At 37.0% G+C, this 13,480-nt stretch overlaps 3 protein-coding genes across 3 annotated transcripts; all 3 read left to right on the top strand.

The window, feature by feature from the left end:
- The first annotated feature begins 89 nt into the window (after nt 1-89).
- Nucleotides 90-1,073, top strand: LOC109165620. Its single transcript, XM_019314468.1, has 3 exons — nt 90-294; nt 396-555; nt 722-1,073. The coding sequence occupies exons 1-3, from the start codon at nt 90-92 to the stop codon at nt 1,071-1,073; spliced, it is 717 nt and encodes a 238-aa protein (XP_019170013.1).
- Nucleotides 1,074-1,932: 859 nt separating this feature from the next.
- On the top strand, nt 1,933-2,544 carry LOC109165612. Its single transcript, XM_019314458.1, has one exon. The coding sequence runs from the start codon at nt 1,933-1,935 to the stop codon at nt 2,542-2,544; it is 612 nt and encodes a 203-aa protein (XP_019170003.1).
- Nucleotides 2,545-4,372: 1,828 nt separating this feature from the next.
- Nucleotides 4,373-10,980, top strand: LOC109168476 (myb-binding protein 1A-like protein). Its single transcript, XM_019317501.1, has 8 exons — nt 4,373-5,037; nt 5,556-5,681; nt 5,793-5,990; nt 6,343-6,567; nt 6,671-7,786; nt 8,109-8,396; nt 8,862-9,306; nt 9,742-10,980. The coding sequence occupies exons 1-8, from the start codon at nt 4,468-4,470 to the stop codon at nt 10,596-10,598; spliced, it is 3,825 nt and encodes a 1,274-aa protein (XP_019173046.1). The 5' UTR covers nt 4,373-4,467; the 3' UTR covers nt 10,599-10,980.
- The last annotated feature ends 2,500 nt before the right edge of the window (nt 10,981-13,480 follow it).

Here is a 13,480-nt window from a genome sequence, read left to right as displayed (position 1 = left end):
GTATCACTCATTTATAATAGCTTGTAAAACATTAGAAAGATTATAAATATTTTCGTACAAAATTTGTTTAAATTAATGACTTGAACATAATGGTAAATTTTTGCAAATGGGCAAATAAGATGTCCAATTATAACCAGACTTTCTGGGATGTAACTGGTAAGGATGTTACTGATTTTGTTATTAATTACCTTACGCAGTATTCTTTTCCTGCTAATTTGAATGATGCGAACATAGTTTTGATCCCCAAGAAATGTACCCCCGAGTTTGTTTCTGACCTGAGACCGATTGCTTTATGTAATGTGCCATTATAAGATAATGGCAAAAATGCTAGCAAACCGTATGAAACCTGTTTCAGTTTCTCAAAGTGCTTTTTTTGCCTGGCCGTTTAATCTCAGATAACATCCTTATTGCGTCTGAGGTTGGTCATTATTTGAGGAGGAAGCAGGTAGGGCAGGTTGGTTGGGCGACCTTAAAGCTTGATATGGCTAAGGCTTATGACAGGATGGAGTGGCCGTTTGTACAGCAGATGATGTTGGGATTGGGGTTTGATGAAAGGTGGGTTAGGCTTGTGATGTTGTGTGTTGAGACTGTGCGCTATAGGGTCCTGGTAAATGGCGTTCCAACGGAGGAGATAATCCCAACTAGGGGGCTAAGACAGGGTGATTCCTTGTCTCCCTACTTATTCATTATATGTGCTGAGGGTCTGTCGTTGTTGTTGCAGGATTCTCAGTCTAAATGACTTATTCATGGTTGTAGGGTGGCCCGGGGGGGCGCCGCCTATCTCTCATTTGTTTTTTGCAGATGACAGTTTGCTTTTCTTTAAAGCTAATCTGAAAAGGTGCTTGGGCGTATATGAGGCTTATTCGGGGCAGGCGGTAAATTTTCACAAGTCTGGTGTTACGTTTAGCCGTAATACAACTGATAGTGATAGGGATCTCGTTGCAGGATCTTTGGGGGTTGCCCAGGCAGATGATTTTGGTAAGTACCTTGGTTTGCCTTCAGTGGTAAGCAGGAACAGAAAGGCAGTCTTTGCATATATTAAGCAGAAGTTGAAGCAGAGGTTCGGTTCTTGAAACAAGAGGCTGTTATCAAAGGCTGGTAAGGAGGTTCTTCTGAAAAGTGTAGCGCAGGCTATGCCCACATATACAATGAGCATATATTTACTCCCTAAAACTCTTTGTGCTGCTCTTGAAATGTTGATGAACAGGTACTGGTGGGGGCGGAAATGAGCTGATAATAGTATTCATTGGTTAGCCTGGGACAGAATGTGTGTGCCGAAGAAGTACGGTGGATTAGGCTTTAAACGCTTGCATGAATTTAATGTAGCTTTGCTGGCTAAGCAAGGGTGGCGATTGTTAACGAACCCTAACTCTTTATTGGCGCAGGTTTTTAAAGCTATGTATTATCTTTCTACTACTTTTTATGAAGCTGTTTTGGGTGGTAATCCGAGCTATGTCTGGAGAAGCATAATGGCTGGCCAGGAGTTGGTTAAGTCTGGGTGCAGGCTGAGGATTGGGGATGGTAGGACTACTAAAGTTTGGTCACATCCATGGCTACCTGATGCGCACGACCCCTATGTGGGTCTGAATCACCAGGGTGTCAATCATGACCTGCTGGTTGCGGATTTGATTGATAATGATGCTAAAAGATGGAATGATGGTTTACTTAATCAGCTTTTTGCTTCTCGAGATGTTGTGTTAATTAAACAGCTGCCAATTAATGCGGATTATAAGGACATGTGGTTTTGGGAACGGGATATAAGGGGATGCTACACAGTAAAAGATGGGTATAGAAGGTTGGTTGAACAGAATACCCCAAACTCGGAGGTTTGGGGAATGCTTTGGAGGTTACAGGTTCCGCCTAAGTGGAAAATCTTCCTTGTGGAGAGCCTTGTTGAACATTCTGCCTACGTTAGATAATTTGATTGTGCGCATGGTGGATCTTGTTAATGTATGCCCGTCATGTGGATTGGAGGAGGAAAATGTTATGCATGCTTTATGTTCCTGTTTTTTTGCATCTCATGTTTGGTCTTTATCTCAATTGCCTATTCCATCTTTTAACGGCAGGAATTTTAAGCAATGGGTGGAGGGTTGGCTTGCCGAACCGGCCATCACTCCAGACACCAAAGGAAGGATTTGTGGCTTTTTATATGACATATGGACTTCCAGGAATGCCGCAGTATGGGAAGGGTTTTTACCATATCCGCAAAAACTACTACGTGGTAGTTTTGCTAGGTGGGAGGCGTGGAAGATCAGTTTTCAGCAGCATGTTCGTAACCTGCCTTTTCAGGTAGCAGAACCGATTCCAGACCCCCATTCAGCTGCAGGAGTAATCTGTTATGTAGATGCAGGTTTTCATGGCCCACAGCATGCACCCTCGTATGGATTCATTGTGTATGAGGCGGATGGAACCTTTATGGCAGCGGCAAATGGCCCATTAACTTGTTCGTATGATCCTATCTTGGCCGAAGCACTGGCAATGTGTGAAGCTTTATCATGGTTGAAGGACAATGGTTACACTGCAGTTACTTTATGTTCAAGATAGTTTGGTTTTAGTTTCAAGTTTAAGACATGCTAGTACTTTTCGTTTTTATCTTGGTTTTGTGTTGCTATCTTGTAATCGGTTACTTACTTTCATGTCAAATCCTGTGGTTAAACATGTTAGCAGGGATGCAAATCGAGCGGTTCATGCTCTAGCTAAACATATAAGCGCAAGCTTGGAGCGTTCTGTTTGGAGGGATGATCTTCCTCTCTTTCTTTTGCTTAGTATGGCTAATATAGTCTGATTCTTTTGGCTTTTAAAAAAAAGATGTCCAATTATAACAAATGTAAACAATAGAATAAGTTAAATAAGTTATTTTTTTTAGCTAATGGGTTAGCTTGTATTTCCATTGCCTGGGGCCTAAGTATGTGTGATGGGTTGGCAAGTAAATATTGCAATCTTTATTGTATGGACCATATTTTATATATTGTAAAATAAGGTATATTCAGTACAAAAATAATATACTTTTAGTATATTAAAATGTACATTGTATTTAGAAGATGTACATTATTTGTGTATTGAGTGTACATTATATTGTGTACTGAGTGTACATTATATTATATAATGTATATTCAGTACATAAATAATGTATATTTAGTATATTAAAAATGTAAATTTTGTTATGGTCCACACAATAATTTGCCTAAATATTGGAAGGTCACAGGTTCAAATTTATGATTCAGTAGATTAAGAAAGTATGTATAAACAGATACTACACTGTAATAAAGTCGATGATACTAAAAAAAGAAGAAGCAAAAGTTATGTTATGGGCGCAAGTCCACCTTCTTCCAAGTCAAAATATACCATTTATATATTGAATATTCACAATTTACATATTAAATGTTCATAATTCAAATTGTGAACATCATTCAATATGTAAATGTGAACATTCAGGGAGTGTTATGCTATGGACCCGTGTCCACCATGTTGTATATTCATAATTTATATAATGTAGATTCATAAAATTTATAATGTAGATTCATAATTTCTATACTGTAGATTCATAAAATTTATAATGTAGATTCATACAGTACAGAAATTATGAAGGTGTAGTATAGAAATTATGAATTTACAGTATATATTTTATGAATGTACAATATAAAAATTAGGAATAAGGTTCAAATTGGCCACTGAACGTAACCTGAAAATGCAATTAGGCCACTGAATGGAAAAAAAGTGCAATTAGGCCATTGAACACTCAAAAAAATGCAATTATGCCACTGAACTCTCCAAACGTATGCAATTTTATCGGATAGCAGGTTACCATCAATTTTAGCAGGTTACCTGCTTACGTGGCAGCTTAGTTGACATTTTTAATAATTTTTAAATAATTGTTAATAATTAATTTTAATAATAAATTTTATAAAAAATTGGAAAAAATTAAATAAAAAATAAAATAAAGTGGTTTTTATTTTTAATTTTTTTTTAATAAAAAGTTATTATTAAAATTTATTAAAAATTAATTAAAATTTATTAAAAATGCCAACTCAACTGCCACGTAAACAAATAACCTGCTAAAATTGAGGGTAACCTGCTATCAGGTGAAATTGCACATTTTTGAAGTGTTCAGTGGCCTAATTATACTTTTTTTCAATCAGTGGCCTAATTGCATTTTAAAGTTATGTTCAGTGGCCAATTTAAACCTTATCACCATGCACATAGTAAATACGAGTCCATAGCATAATTTGCCAACATTCAGTACATAAATCGGGTCTACATAATAATTTGCCAAAAAGGAGTCCCTAACCAATTCGAATTCGGAGAATGTACTAAAATCTTGGGTCGGGTCTGGCCCGTTTTTGTCTAAAAACCCTACAATGCATAAACCCTATAGGGTTTGTGTGTTTGTCTTCCCTTCACTCCCTCCCTCAGGCACCACACCAGTACGAAACGATCTCAACCTAGCTTCTCTTTTGGTTCGGATAGATGGGGAAGAAAAGAGTTGCAGAGTCCGGAGACGAATTGAACAATCCAAGCGTGGAGAATGTTAATTCCGAGCCGTCGACAAAGAAAATGAAGAAGAAGAGGAAAGAAGCTGAACCAGAAGAGGAGGGTAATGCTCCGTCAACCTCAAAGAAGAGTTCTTCCACCAATCCAATGGAGACCAAAAAGGAGAAGAGGAAAAGGGACAAAGAGAGGCACCAGGAAGAATCCGAGAACGCGGAGCCTAAGCCCAAACAGATGGCTTTCGAATTCAAAGATGACGACAAGGCGGATACTTCTCCCAGTAGTAGCGGCGCAGTTTTGCCTGAGTTTCACATTGGCGTGTTTAAGGAACTTGCCGCTGCTGATTCTTCTGTCAGGGAAGCTGCAGCTGGGATGCTGGTTACGGAGTTGCGGCAAGTGCAGAAGGCGTATGATGAGCTCGAGAATAAGGAAAGTATTGATGGTGAGTTGAAATTGGAAGCTGATAAGGGTGATGGGTTGAATAAATGTGCGCCGTCATTGAGATACGCCGTTCGGAGGCTCATTCGCGGTGTCTCTTCATCAAGAGAGGTGCGTTTCAGCATATTATTGTTCGGAAATCTTTGTAACTGCCATCCTTTAACCAAGTGCAAGGGAAAAATTTATTCTTTATTATACTCTTAACTTTACAGTGTTAAAAAAGTTGCATTATATGAGTTCTCTTGTAATTTATCATTTTTTTTGGGTTACTAAAGGATCTCAGTTAGACACCTAATATGTCCATAATAATCAAATTCTTAAAGGAGTGACACTATAGTATAGTATGTGTTTCAATGCACACTTGTTATAAAATATATGGAGAGTATCTGGAATGTGGGATAATATTGTAAATTTCAGTGTGAAGAAAGTGTAGACAAGGATAAAGGTGAATATTCATCAGTCAGATTTCATGCTTGGTTTCTTGGAGTTCTAATGTTAAAGTTGTTATTGGTTTCAGTTTGAATGAGAAATGGCCATAGTTTTTTTTTTTTGTTTTTTTTTTTTTGGCCAATAATATCTTTTTCTTTATAAATCTGATTTTATCATTCTCTGAATTTTATCAATTGCAGTGTGCAAGACAAGGATTTGCATTAGGATTGAGTATTTTAGTCGGTGCAGTTCCTAGCATCAAAATGGACTCTCTGTTGAAGTTAATTATTGATTTGGTTGAGGTTACTTCTTCAATGAAGGGCCAGGTTAGCAAATTCAAAATCACTACTTTCATGTACTCAATACAATTTTTTTATTTTTTTTATTTTTTATTCTTTAGAGATTTCCTTGTGTGAATTGCTAAGTTGGTTGTGTAGGAAGTAAGGGATTCCCTGTTAGGCCGCTTGTTTGCTTATGGAGCTATTGCAAGATCAGGAAGACTAACCGAAGAGTGGATTAAAGATAAAGATACTCCATATATCAAAGATTTTATTGGTTCTTTAATCTTGCTAGCAAATAAGAAGCGGTATTTACAAGAACCTGCTGTCTCAATTATTTGGGAATTGGTTGAGAAGGTACTTCATCCTTTCGTAAATATGTGGGAGGCATTTAGTCAATAGTCATGATTTTTCACATCTTTTAAATGAAATATTTTTGCATGCTCTTGTGATGGCTCCAAAGGGCTTATGGTTGCTTATTGGGTCACTTTTTATTGACTCATCACCCATAATCAGGAATATACTATTTACTTAGTTAAAGACACTGATGGGGAAGGGTCAATATTGTGATGTTAATTGGATGGACTTATTAAAAGAAGAAGAGGAGAGGAGGGATCAGTTGATTGGTTATATGATCTTATTATCTTCATATTTTTAATTTTAAAATTTTAATGCTTTAACTTTAACTTCTTGTTTTCTGGTAATCCAGTTACCTGTTGAAGCATTGCCAAATCATGTTTTTGAAGCTCCTGGACTTCTGGAGTGGTTTGAAGGTGCATCTGAAGTAGGAAATCCTGATGCATTGCTCTTGGCTCTCAAAATGCAAGAGAAAGCTGGAGTTGATAAAACATTTGGAAAGCTTCTCCCTTCTCCGTATAGCTTGAGTAGCCTGTTTTCTGCTGACCATTTGTCCTATATTGCCACTTGCTTAAAGGTGATTTTTGAATTCCTCTTGTAATATATTCTTCCTTCAGCTAGTGTCTATAATTGAGTAGATGGACTGCGCTTTGACTTTTTAAGTTTTATGGGATACACAGGAATCTACCTTCTGTCAGCCTCGAGTTCATAGTGTATGGCCTGTCTTGGTGAATATCCTTTTACCTGATACTGTTTTGCAAGATGTTGATCCGGCATCAGTTTTAAATTCCACAAAGAAGCACAAAAAAAGTCGCAAGGGAGAAGAGGATGTTGAGAAGAACCTTAGAAACTTTTGTGAAGTCATTCTTGAAGGATCACTTCTCTCATCATCCCATGACCGCAAAAGCTTAGCATTTGATGTTATGCTGTTGCTTCTACCAAAGCTGCCTTCGAATTATGCCAACGTTGTTCTGTCTCACAAACTTGTCCAGTGCTTGATGGATGTTCTTTCGACTAAAGATTCTTGGCTTTTCAAAGTTGCAGACCATTTTATGAAAGAATTATCTGAATGGGCAAAACATGATGATGAGAGAAGAGTGGCTGTTATTGAGGCTTTGCAAAAACACAGCAATGGGAAATTTGATACTATCACCAGGACCAAAACAGTAAAGAATTTGATGGTGGAGTTTAAGAATGAATCTGGCTGCATGTGCTTATTCCGGAGCTTGACAAGCATGTTTCTGGATGAAGGGCATGCTTCAGAAGAACCTTCAGATCAGAGCCAAACAACTGATGACAATTCAGAAATAGGTTCAGTAGAGGATAAGGATTCCAATGGGGCATTAGGATTCTCTGATCTTTTGAAAAGTTGGGTTATAGAGTCTCTTCCGGGTGTTCTAAAGCATTCAGAATTAGACCAAAATGCAAGGTTCAAGTTGCAAAAGGAAATTTTGAAGTTTTTGGCTGTTCAAGGTCTCTTTTCTTCCACTCTGGGGTCTGAAGTTACGTCTTTTGAATTGCAAGAAAAGTTTAAGTGGCCAAAGTCAGCCATCTCAAGTGCTTTATGTAGGATGTGCATTGAGCAACTACAGTCATTGCTTGCAAGTGCTCAAAAGGTAGAGGGATCTCATGCAGTGACAGGTGGTGCTGAAGCAAATGATTTGGGATCTTACTTCATGCATTTTGTAAACACATTACGAAGTATTCCTTCGGTTTCACTATACAGGTCCTTGAATGATGATGATGAACAAGCATTCAAAGAATTGCAGTCTATGGAAGCTCTACTCTTAAGAGAGGTTTGGCATTTTATTTAATGCATTTGCACGCCATACTATGTAATATTTCTCTTGTTTTTTTGTTTTGTTTTTTTTTTGTTTTTTTTTTTTTCATACATTTGAGTATATATCTTTTATTTAATTAATATTAAACCTAATCTCACAAGTTGATATCTTGTTTTATTATGTTCATTTTCTGGGTTCTATTTGTGGTGAACTAAAGGTTGTGCATTCTCTTTTTATGGGGGAAAAAACAATTTCTGATTTTAAGCACCCTTCTATGCTAGCTCTCCTGTTATTTATGCAAGCTTATATTGTTTCCTCTGACTCCAAATGTTGATAGGAGAGACATTCTGTTTCAAGTATGGATTTAAACAAGTGTCATGCGATGAGGTACTTGCTCATCCAACTGTTGCTTCAAATCCTACTACGACCTGGGGAGTTCTCTGAAGCTGCCTCTGAGCTTGTTATATGCTGTAAGAAAACTTTTGGCTCCTTTGACCTTCTTGGCTCATCTGGAGAGGATGAATCAAATGAAAATGGTGCACCTGAACTAATGGATGTGCTTGTCGATACCATGCTTTCGCTTCTGCCACAGTCATCGGCTCCCTTGAGGACTGCCATTGAGCAGGTGAATGTTGGAAAATAATTTTTTTCCTCGATTTTCTTATTGACAATAAACTGCAGTTGCATATTTCATCCTCTCTCTATCTTCATCATTTCAAAGTGTCTAACATCGTAGTTCTCTTTCAAGTTTATTATCTAAAACATAAATTTTGTAAGTAATGTTGAAGATGGTAAGCTTGTTGCAAAGCCTATCTGATTTTCCATTATCAGCATATGATAGAGGTCATGGCCTTCAGCTTGGCTTTGTTCCTATCCTTATACAGGCAAATGCAAAATTACTGTTACTCGATCTATACTATTGAGTGGCTAGTAATGGGAGAAATAGCTAGTGATTGAAGGACATACCTATGCTCCCCTTGTTTATAATAATTTATAAATGCATTTACATGAATAATGCTTATTTAATTTGTTTCGTATTTATGTGCTTTAGCATTTACTGACTTAGTCAAACACAATCACATCTTTTCAGACTTTCAAGTATTTCTGTAATGATATCACGGATGATGGGTTAGTTCGCATGTTGCGGGTCATTAAGAAAGATCTTAAACCAGCTAGACATCAAGATACAGATACTGAAGATGATGATGATAATGATGATCTTCTTGACATTGAAGATGAAGAGGAACCTGATGAGGATGGGATCGGTGAAACAGCTGAAAGTGATGAGCAGACTGATGACCCTGAGGCAGTGGTTGGAGCAGAGATTGCAAGCACAGAACTTCCGGATGCTTCTGATGATTCTGAATCTGATGAGGGAATGGATGATGATGCTATGTTCCGGATGGATTCATACCTTGCACGTATTTTCAAGGAAAAGAAGAACCAAGTTGGTGGTGAAACTGCTCAGTCCCAGCTTGTTCTCTTCAAACTTCGTGTTCTCTCCTTATTGGAGATTTACCTACACGAGAATCCAGGCAAGTCTTTGCTGTTCTGTCAAGTTTATATTACCTTGAGCCTAGTTTACATCAGGATTTCATCACTTTGGCCCTCGACTTCCAAACTTTCTCAATTTCATCCCCAACTATGCAATTGTTAACCAAAATGGTCCTAATCAGGACTATTTTGGTTTGGACAAAGGACTATTTTAGGTAAAAATTGCATAGTTGGGGATGAAATTCAGCAAGTCTGGAAGTCGAGGACCAAAGTGGTGAAATCCTAATAGTCGAGGGACCAAATCGGGTATTAACTATTCTCAATTGCATTCTATAGCTGTTAACTATGATTCTAGATAGTGTTGTCGTAGTTATGTTGGTAGTAAATTACTTTTCCTATAAATAGCAGGTTTTCTAGGGTGAATCTTGGATACTGACACATGGTCTTTAAATGCATTCCAAATTGTTACTATGCAGGCGAGCCACAAGTGCTGAAAGTCTTTCAGAATTTGGCCCAGGCATTTATAAATCCTAATGCCACCGAAGGTAGTGAGCAGCTTAGTCAACGTATTTGGGGGATACTACAAAAGAAGATATTTAAAGCAAAGGATTACCCGAGAGGGGAAGCTGTGCAGCTTCCTTTACTCGAATCTATTTTAGAAAAGTTCTTGAAATTGGCAGCTAGACCATTCAAGAAGAAGAAATCTGCTGCCAATCTGTCAAAGAAGAAGCAGTCTGTATCCTTGAACCGATACAAAATGATCAATTCACTCGCACAAAATTCTACATTTTGGATTCTGAAGATAGTTGATGGTAGAAACTTTCCGGAGAACGAACTTGAGAGAACTTTGGATATTTTCAAGAGCGTTGTGGCAGCCTATTTCGACAGTAAAAAATCTCAAATGAAGTCCGACTTTTTGAAGGAAATTTTCAAAAGAAGACCATGGGTTGGTCATCACCTCTTTGAATTCCTCTTAGAGAAATGTAGCAATGCAAAGTTGCAGTTCCGGCAAGTTGAAGGTCTCGATCTAATCCTCGAGACATTAAAGTCACTGGTGCCTGCAAACGCTGATCAAACCAACCAGGAAGCATCAAAGAAAACGTTGAAAGGCAAGCTCCGCAAACTCTCTCATCTAATCCAGGTTCTCGTGACAAACATGCCCGACAAGCAGTCCAGAAGAGCAGACGTTCGAAAATTCTGCAGCAAGGTATTCGGCATTTTATCAAGCCTTAACCTGACAGCACCGTTCCTCAAAGCTTTGGAACCCGATGGTCACACTGCTTGTGAATCTCAACTTGGCGACACATTTCTTGCTTTGAAGAAGCAGCAGTAGGGGAATTAGACCATCATACCATCCATATTCATTGGTTGTTATATTCGTGCTCGATGATACAGAACATACTGAGATCTACAGAGACATCTCTCTTGGTAATTATATGCTTAGGAGGCTATAATTAGTCCTTTTTAGAATTGTTTACAGGTGGCTTCAGGATTTCCTTCCTGCTGTTTTTCAATGAAGATTGTCACACTAGAATAGTTCTGGTTGCTACTGGTCTACCACAAGAACAGTGGCTCCAGTCAGATTTTGAGCTGCTAAAATGTTTGTACTTCACACACCCTATGTTAACTGTTGATTGGTTTCTCCTTGCATTTTATTGATGAACAATCTGCTCTATTCAGTACCAAATTTAAAGAAATTTATTTATTTTGAGCTTTTTTTTTTTCTCCAAATCTTATTTTCTTGGAATATTGATCACTTGAAGTATTGTTATTAGGCACCCTTGCCATATTCAATATGTTCATGTGATTTATTTATTTAGGTTGAATTCTTATTCTTGAATTGCCTATTTAGTAATCATGTCATTGCTACCCACCGTTAATGTATATATAAGTCTAACAATATTATAAAGAGTAATGTTACACATACTCTCACTTTTTATTCCATTTACTATAAATTGATGTGACATACTTTAAATCATTCATAAAAAAAATGGGTCAATGTTTTTATTTCATTTTTACTACTCTAAATTGATGTGACACACTTTAATTCATTCATAAAAAAAGTGGGTCAATGTTTTGAATTTTTTTTCTCCAATAAAATACTACAAGTGACAGGAGTTTTACTCATTAGAATACACGTCATTATCCTATTATAAATTAATTAGACAAAACAATTATATATATATATATATATATATATATATATATATATATATATATATATATATATATATTCATAATTGGTCTTTTACTATTAATTTTTTCATATTTACTCCACACCTATTGGATCATTTTCATATTTGGTCAATGACTATTAAATATTTTACATTTAGTCTTACGGTTGTTTAAATCTTGTTAAAAATGTCATAGAAGATGACAACTTTGTCCTTCATGAAAAATTATTATTTTGGTCCCTCAATTATATTAGAATAGCTAACGCAGTCCCTTAATTATATATGTGACCCTATTTTTTTTTGAGAAAATATGTGATCCTATTTAGTCCCTATACTATTTATTTAGTGGTCATTTTAGTCTCTCACCTCATATTGCTGTTAAAATTAACGGAGCTAGATGGATAAATATGTAAATTCTCTTACTTCCAAAACACATCAATGCCAATTTCCTCCCAAAACACATCAACGCGTCCCCAATTTGCTATAGAAACCCTAAATTTTTTCTCTTAGAATCCATGGTGCTATGAGAACTATGGACAACATGGGAAAGAATAGAAGATTACTGGAAATTAAAGTGACTCCAATAATTATGGGATCAAATATGAAAAAATTAATAGTTAAGGACCAAAAATAGAAATAATCCTCCCGTCATGGGACTAAGGGTGTGTTTGGAAACCTGAAAAATAAGTTCTGAAAATCATTTTTCAAGTTTCCATTGTTTGGATGTGCCTGGAAAATCAAGTCAACGGAAATCATTTTCCGTTGACTTTGGAAAATATGCTTGTTTTGGAGGAAAATGACTTCCCCTTTTTTTGGGGAAGTCATTTTCCAACTTTTACACCAACATCACACCACCACCAACATCATCAAACACCATACCACCACCACCTCACTACCATTACTGTCGCCGCCACCACCACCATACCACCGCAACCATCGTCGCCGCCGCACCACCACCATACCACTGCCACCACACCACCACCACCACTACCATCGTCGCTGCCACCACCACCATTACCATACCACCGCAACCACCGTCGCCGCCACCACCACCACCATACCACCGCAACCATTGCCACCACCACCACACCACCACCATCACACCACCGCTGCCGCCACCACCACAACCATACCACCGCCGCCACCACCACCACCATGCCACCGCAACCATCGTCGCCACCACCACCACCACCATCACACCACCACTGTCGCCGCCGCCACCAGTTATTATTATTATTATTATTATTATTATTATTATTATTATTATTATTATTATTATTATATAACAAATAACACCACTACCACTACACCACCACCACCACCATAATATTTTTGATATATTATTAATTATTTTTTTATTATATTTAAAATTATTATTATATTATTATATATTATTATACATGTTGTAATATTCTAAATAAAATAATTAAAATATTTAATTATACAATTCTACTCATTTTCCAGAAAATGAACCAAACACACAAAAATAGTTTTCCAGAATGCAACCAAACACTGGAAAGGAAAATGTTTTTCAAAAAATGACTCATTTTCCAAAAAACATTTTTCAGAAGTCATTTTCCTGCTTTCCAAACGGACCATAAAAGTAAAAAAAACTTGAGAGATATACTATAATCGAGAAGTACAAATAATATGACTAGCACTTTGCCTTTTAATTTGGCTTGCCCAGTGCAAACGAGAATTATTCTTAGTATGGTACGAGCTCTAACGTGCCTCCTATAATTATGGCATACTCAGGACCAATTGTTATACCATGTAGGCATGGAGCAGAGTTCATATTACATTGTGAAACCTGGTCTAAAATTATGTGTCTACCGTTAATACATTATGTACTTGTAGTTAACCATTTTTGAACTTGTAAACAAATTGTAGGCACATAACATCTTAATTAGATAATAGATTGTGTATCTTTTCTTAGCTCGTGCAATAATAAAGAAATTCTTCACCTTAGTAAGATAGCTTTCTAAGCTCGGGTAGGACGTGGATCAATTGTGACGAAATGGGACTAATCCTCTAGTATAAA

The sequence above is a fragment of the Ipomoea nil genome, unplaced genomic scaffold (genome assembly GCF_001879475.1).
Source record: "Ipomoea nil cultivar Tokyo-kokei standard unplaced genomic scaffold, Asagao_1.1 scaffold0317, whole genome shotgun sequence".
NCBI lineage: Eukaryota > Viridiplantae > Streptophyta > Magnoliopsida > Solanales > Convolvulaceae > Ipomoea > Ipomoea nil.
The sequence above is the reverse complement of the archived record's forward strand: the minus strand, read 5'-3'. Positions and strand labels throughout refer to the sequence as shown.

What these genes read in the sequence shown, in the direction of transcription:
- LOC109165612 (XM_019314458.1), top strand. Translation starts at nt 1,933, where the DNA reads ATGGTGGATCTTGTTAATGTATGCCCGTCATGTGGATTGGAGGAGGAA.
- LOC109165620 (XM_019314468.1), top strand. Translation starts at nt 90, where the DNA reads ATGGTAAATTTTTGCAAATGGGCAAATAAGATGTCCAATTATAACCAG. An exon ending in CCTGAGACCGATTGCTTTAT is followed by an intron (nt 295 to 395) that starts GTAATGTGCCAT and finishes GTTTAATCTCAG; the next exon opens with ATAACATCCTTATTGCGTCT. An exon ending in GGATTGGGGTTTGATGAAAG is followed by an intron (nt 556 to 721) that starts GTGGGTTAGGCT and finishes TTGTTGTTGCAG; the next exon opens with GATTCTCAGTCTAAATGACT.
- LOC109168476 (XM_019317501.1), top strand. Translation starts at nt 4,468, where the DNA reads ATGGGGAAGAAAAGAGTTGCAGAGTCCGGAGACGAATTGAACAATCCA. An exon ending in TTTGGGAATTGGTTGAGAAG is followed by an intron (nt 5,991 to 6,342) that starts GTACTTCATCCT and finishes CTGGTAATCCAG; the next exon opens with TTACCTGTTGAAGCATTGCC. An exon ending in TTACCTACACGAGAATCCAG is followed by an intron (nt 9,307 to 9,741) that starts GCAAGTCTTTGC and finishes GTTACTATGCAG; the next exon opens with GCGAGCCACAAGTGCTGAAA.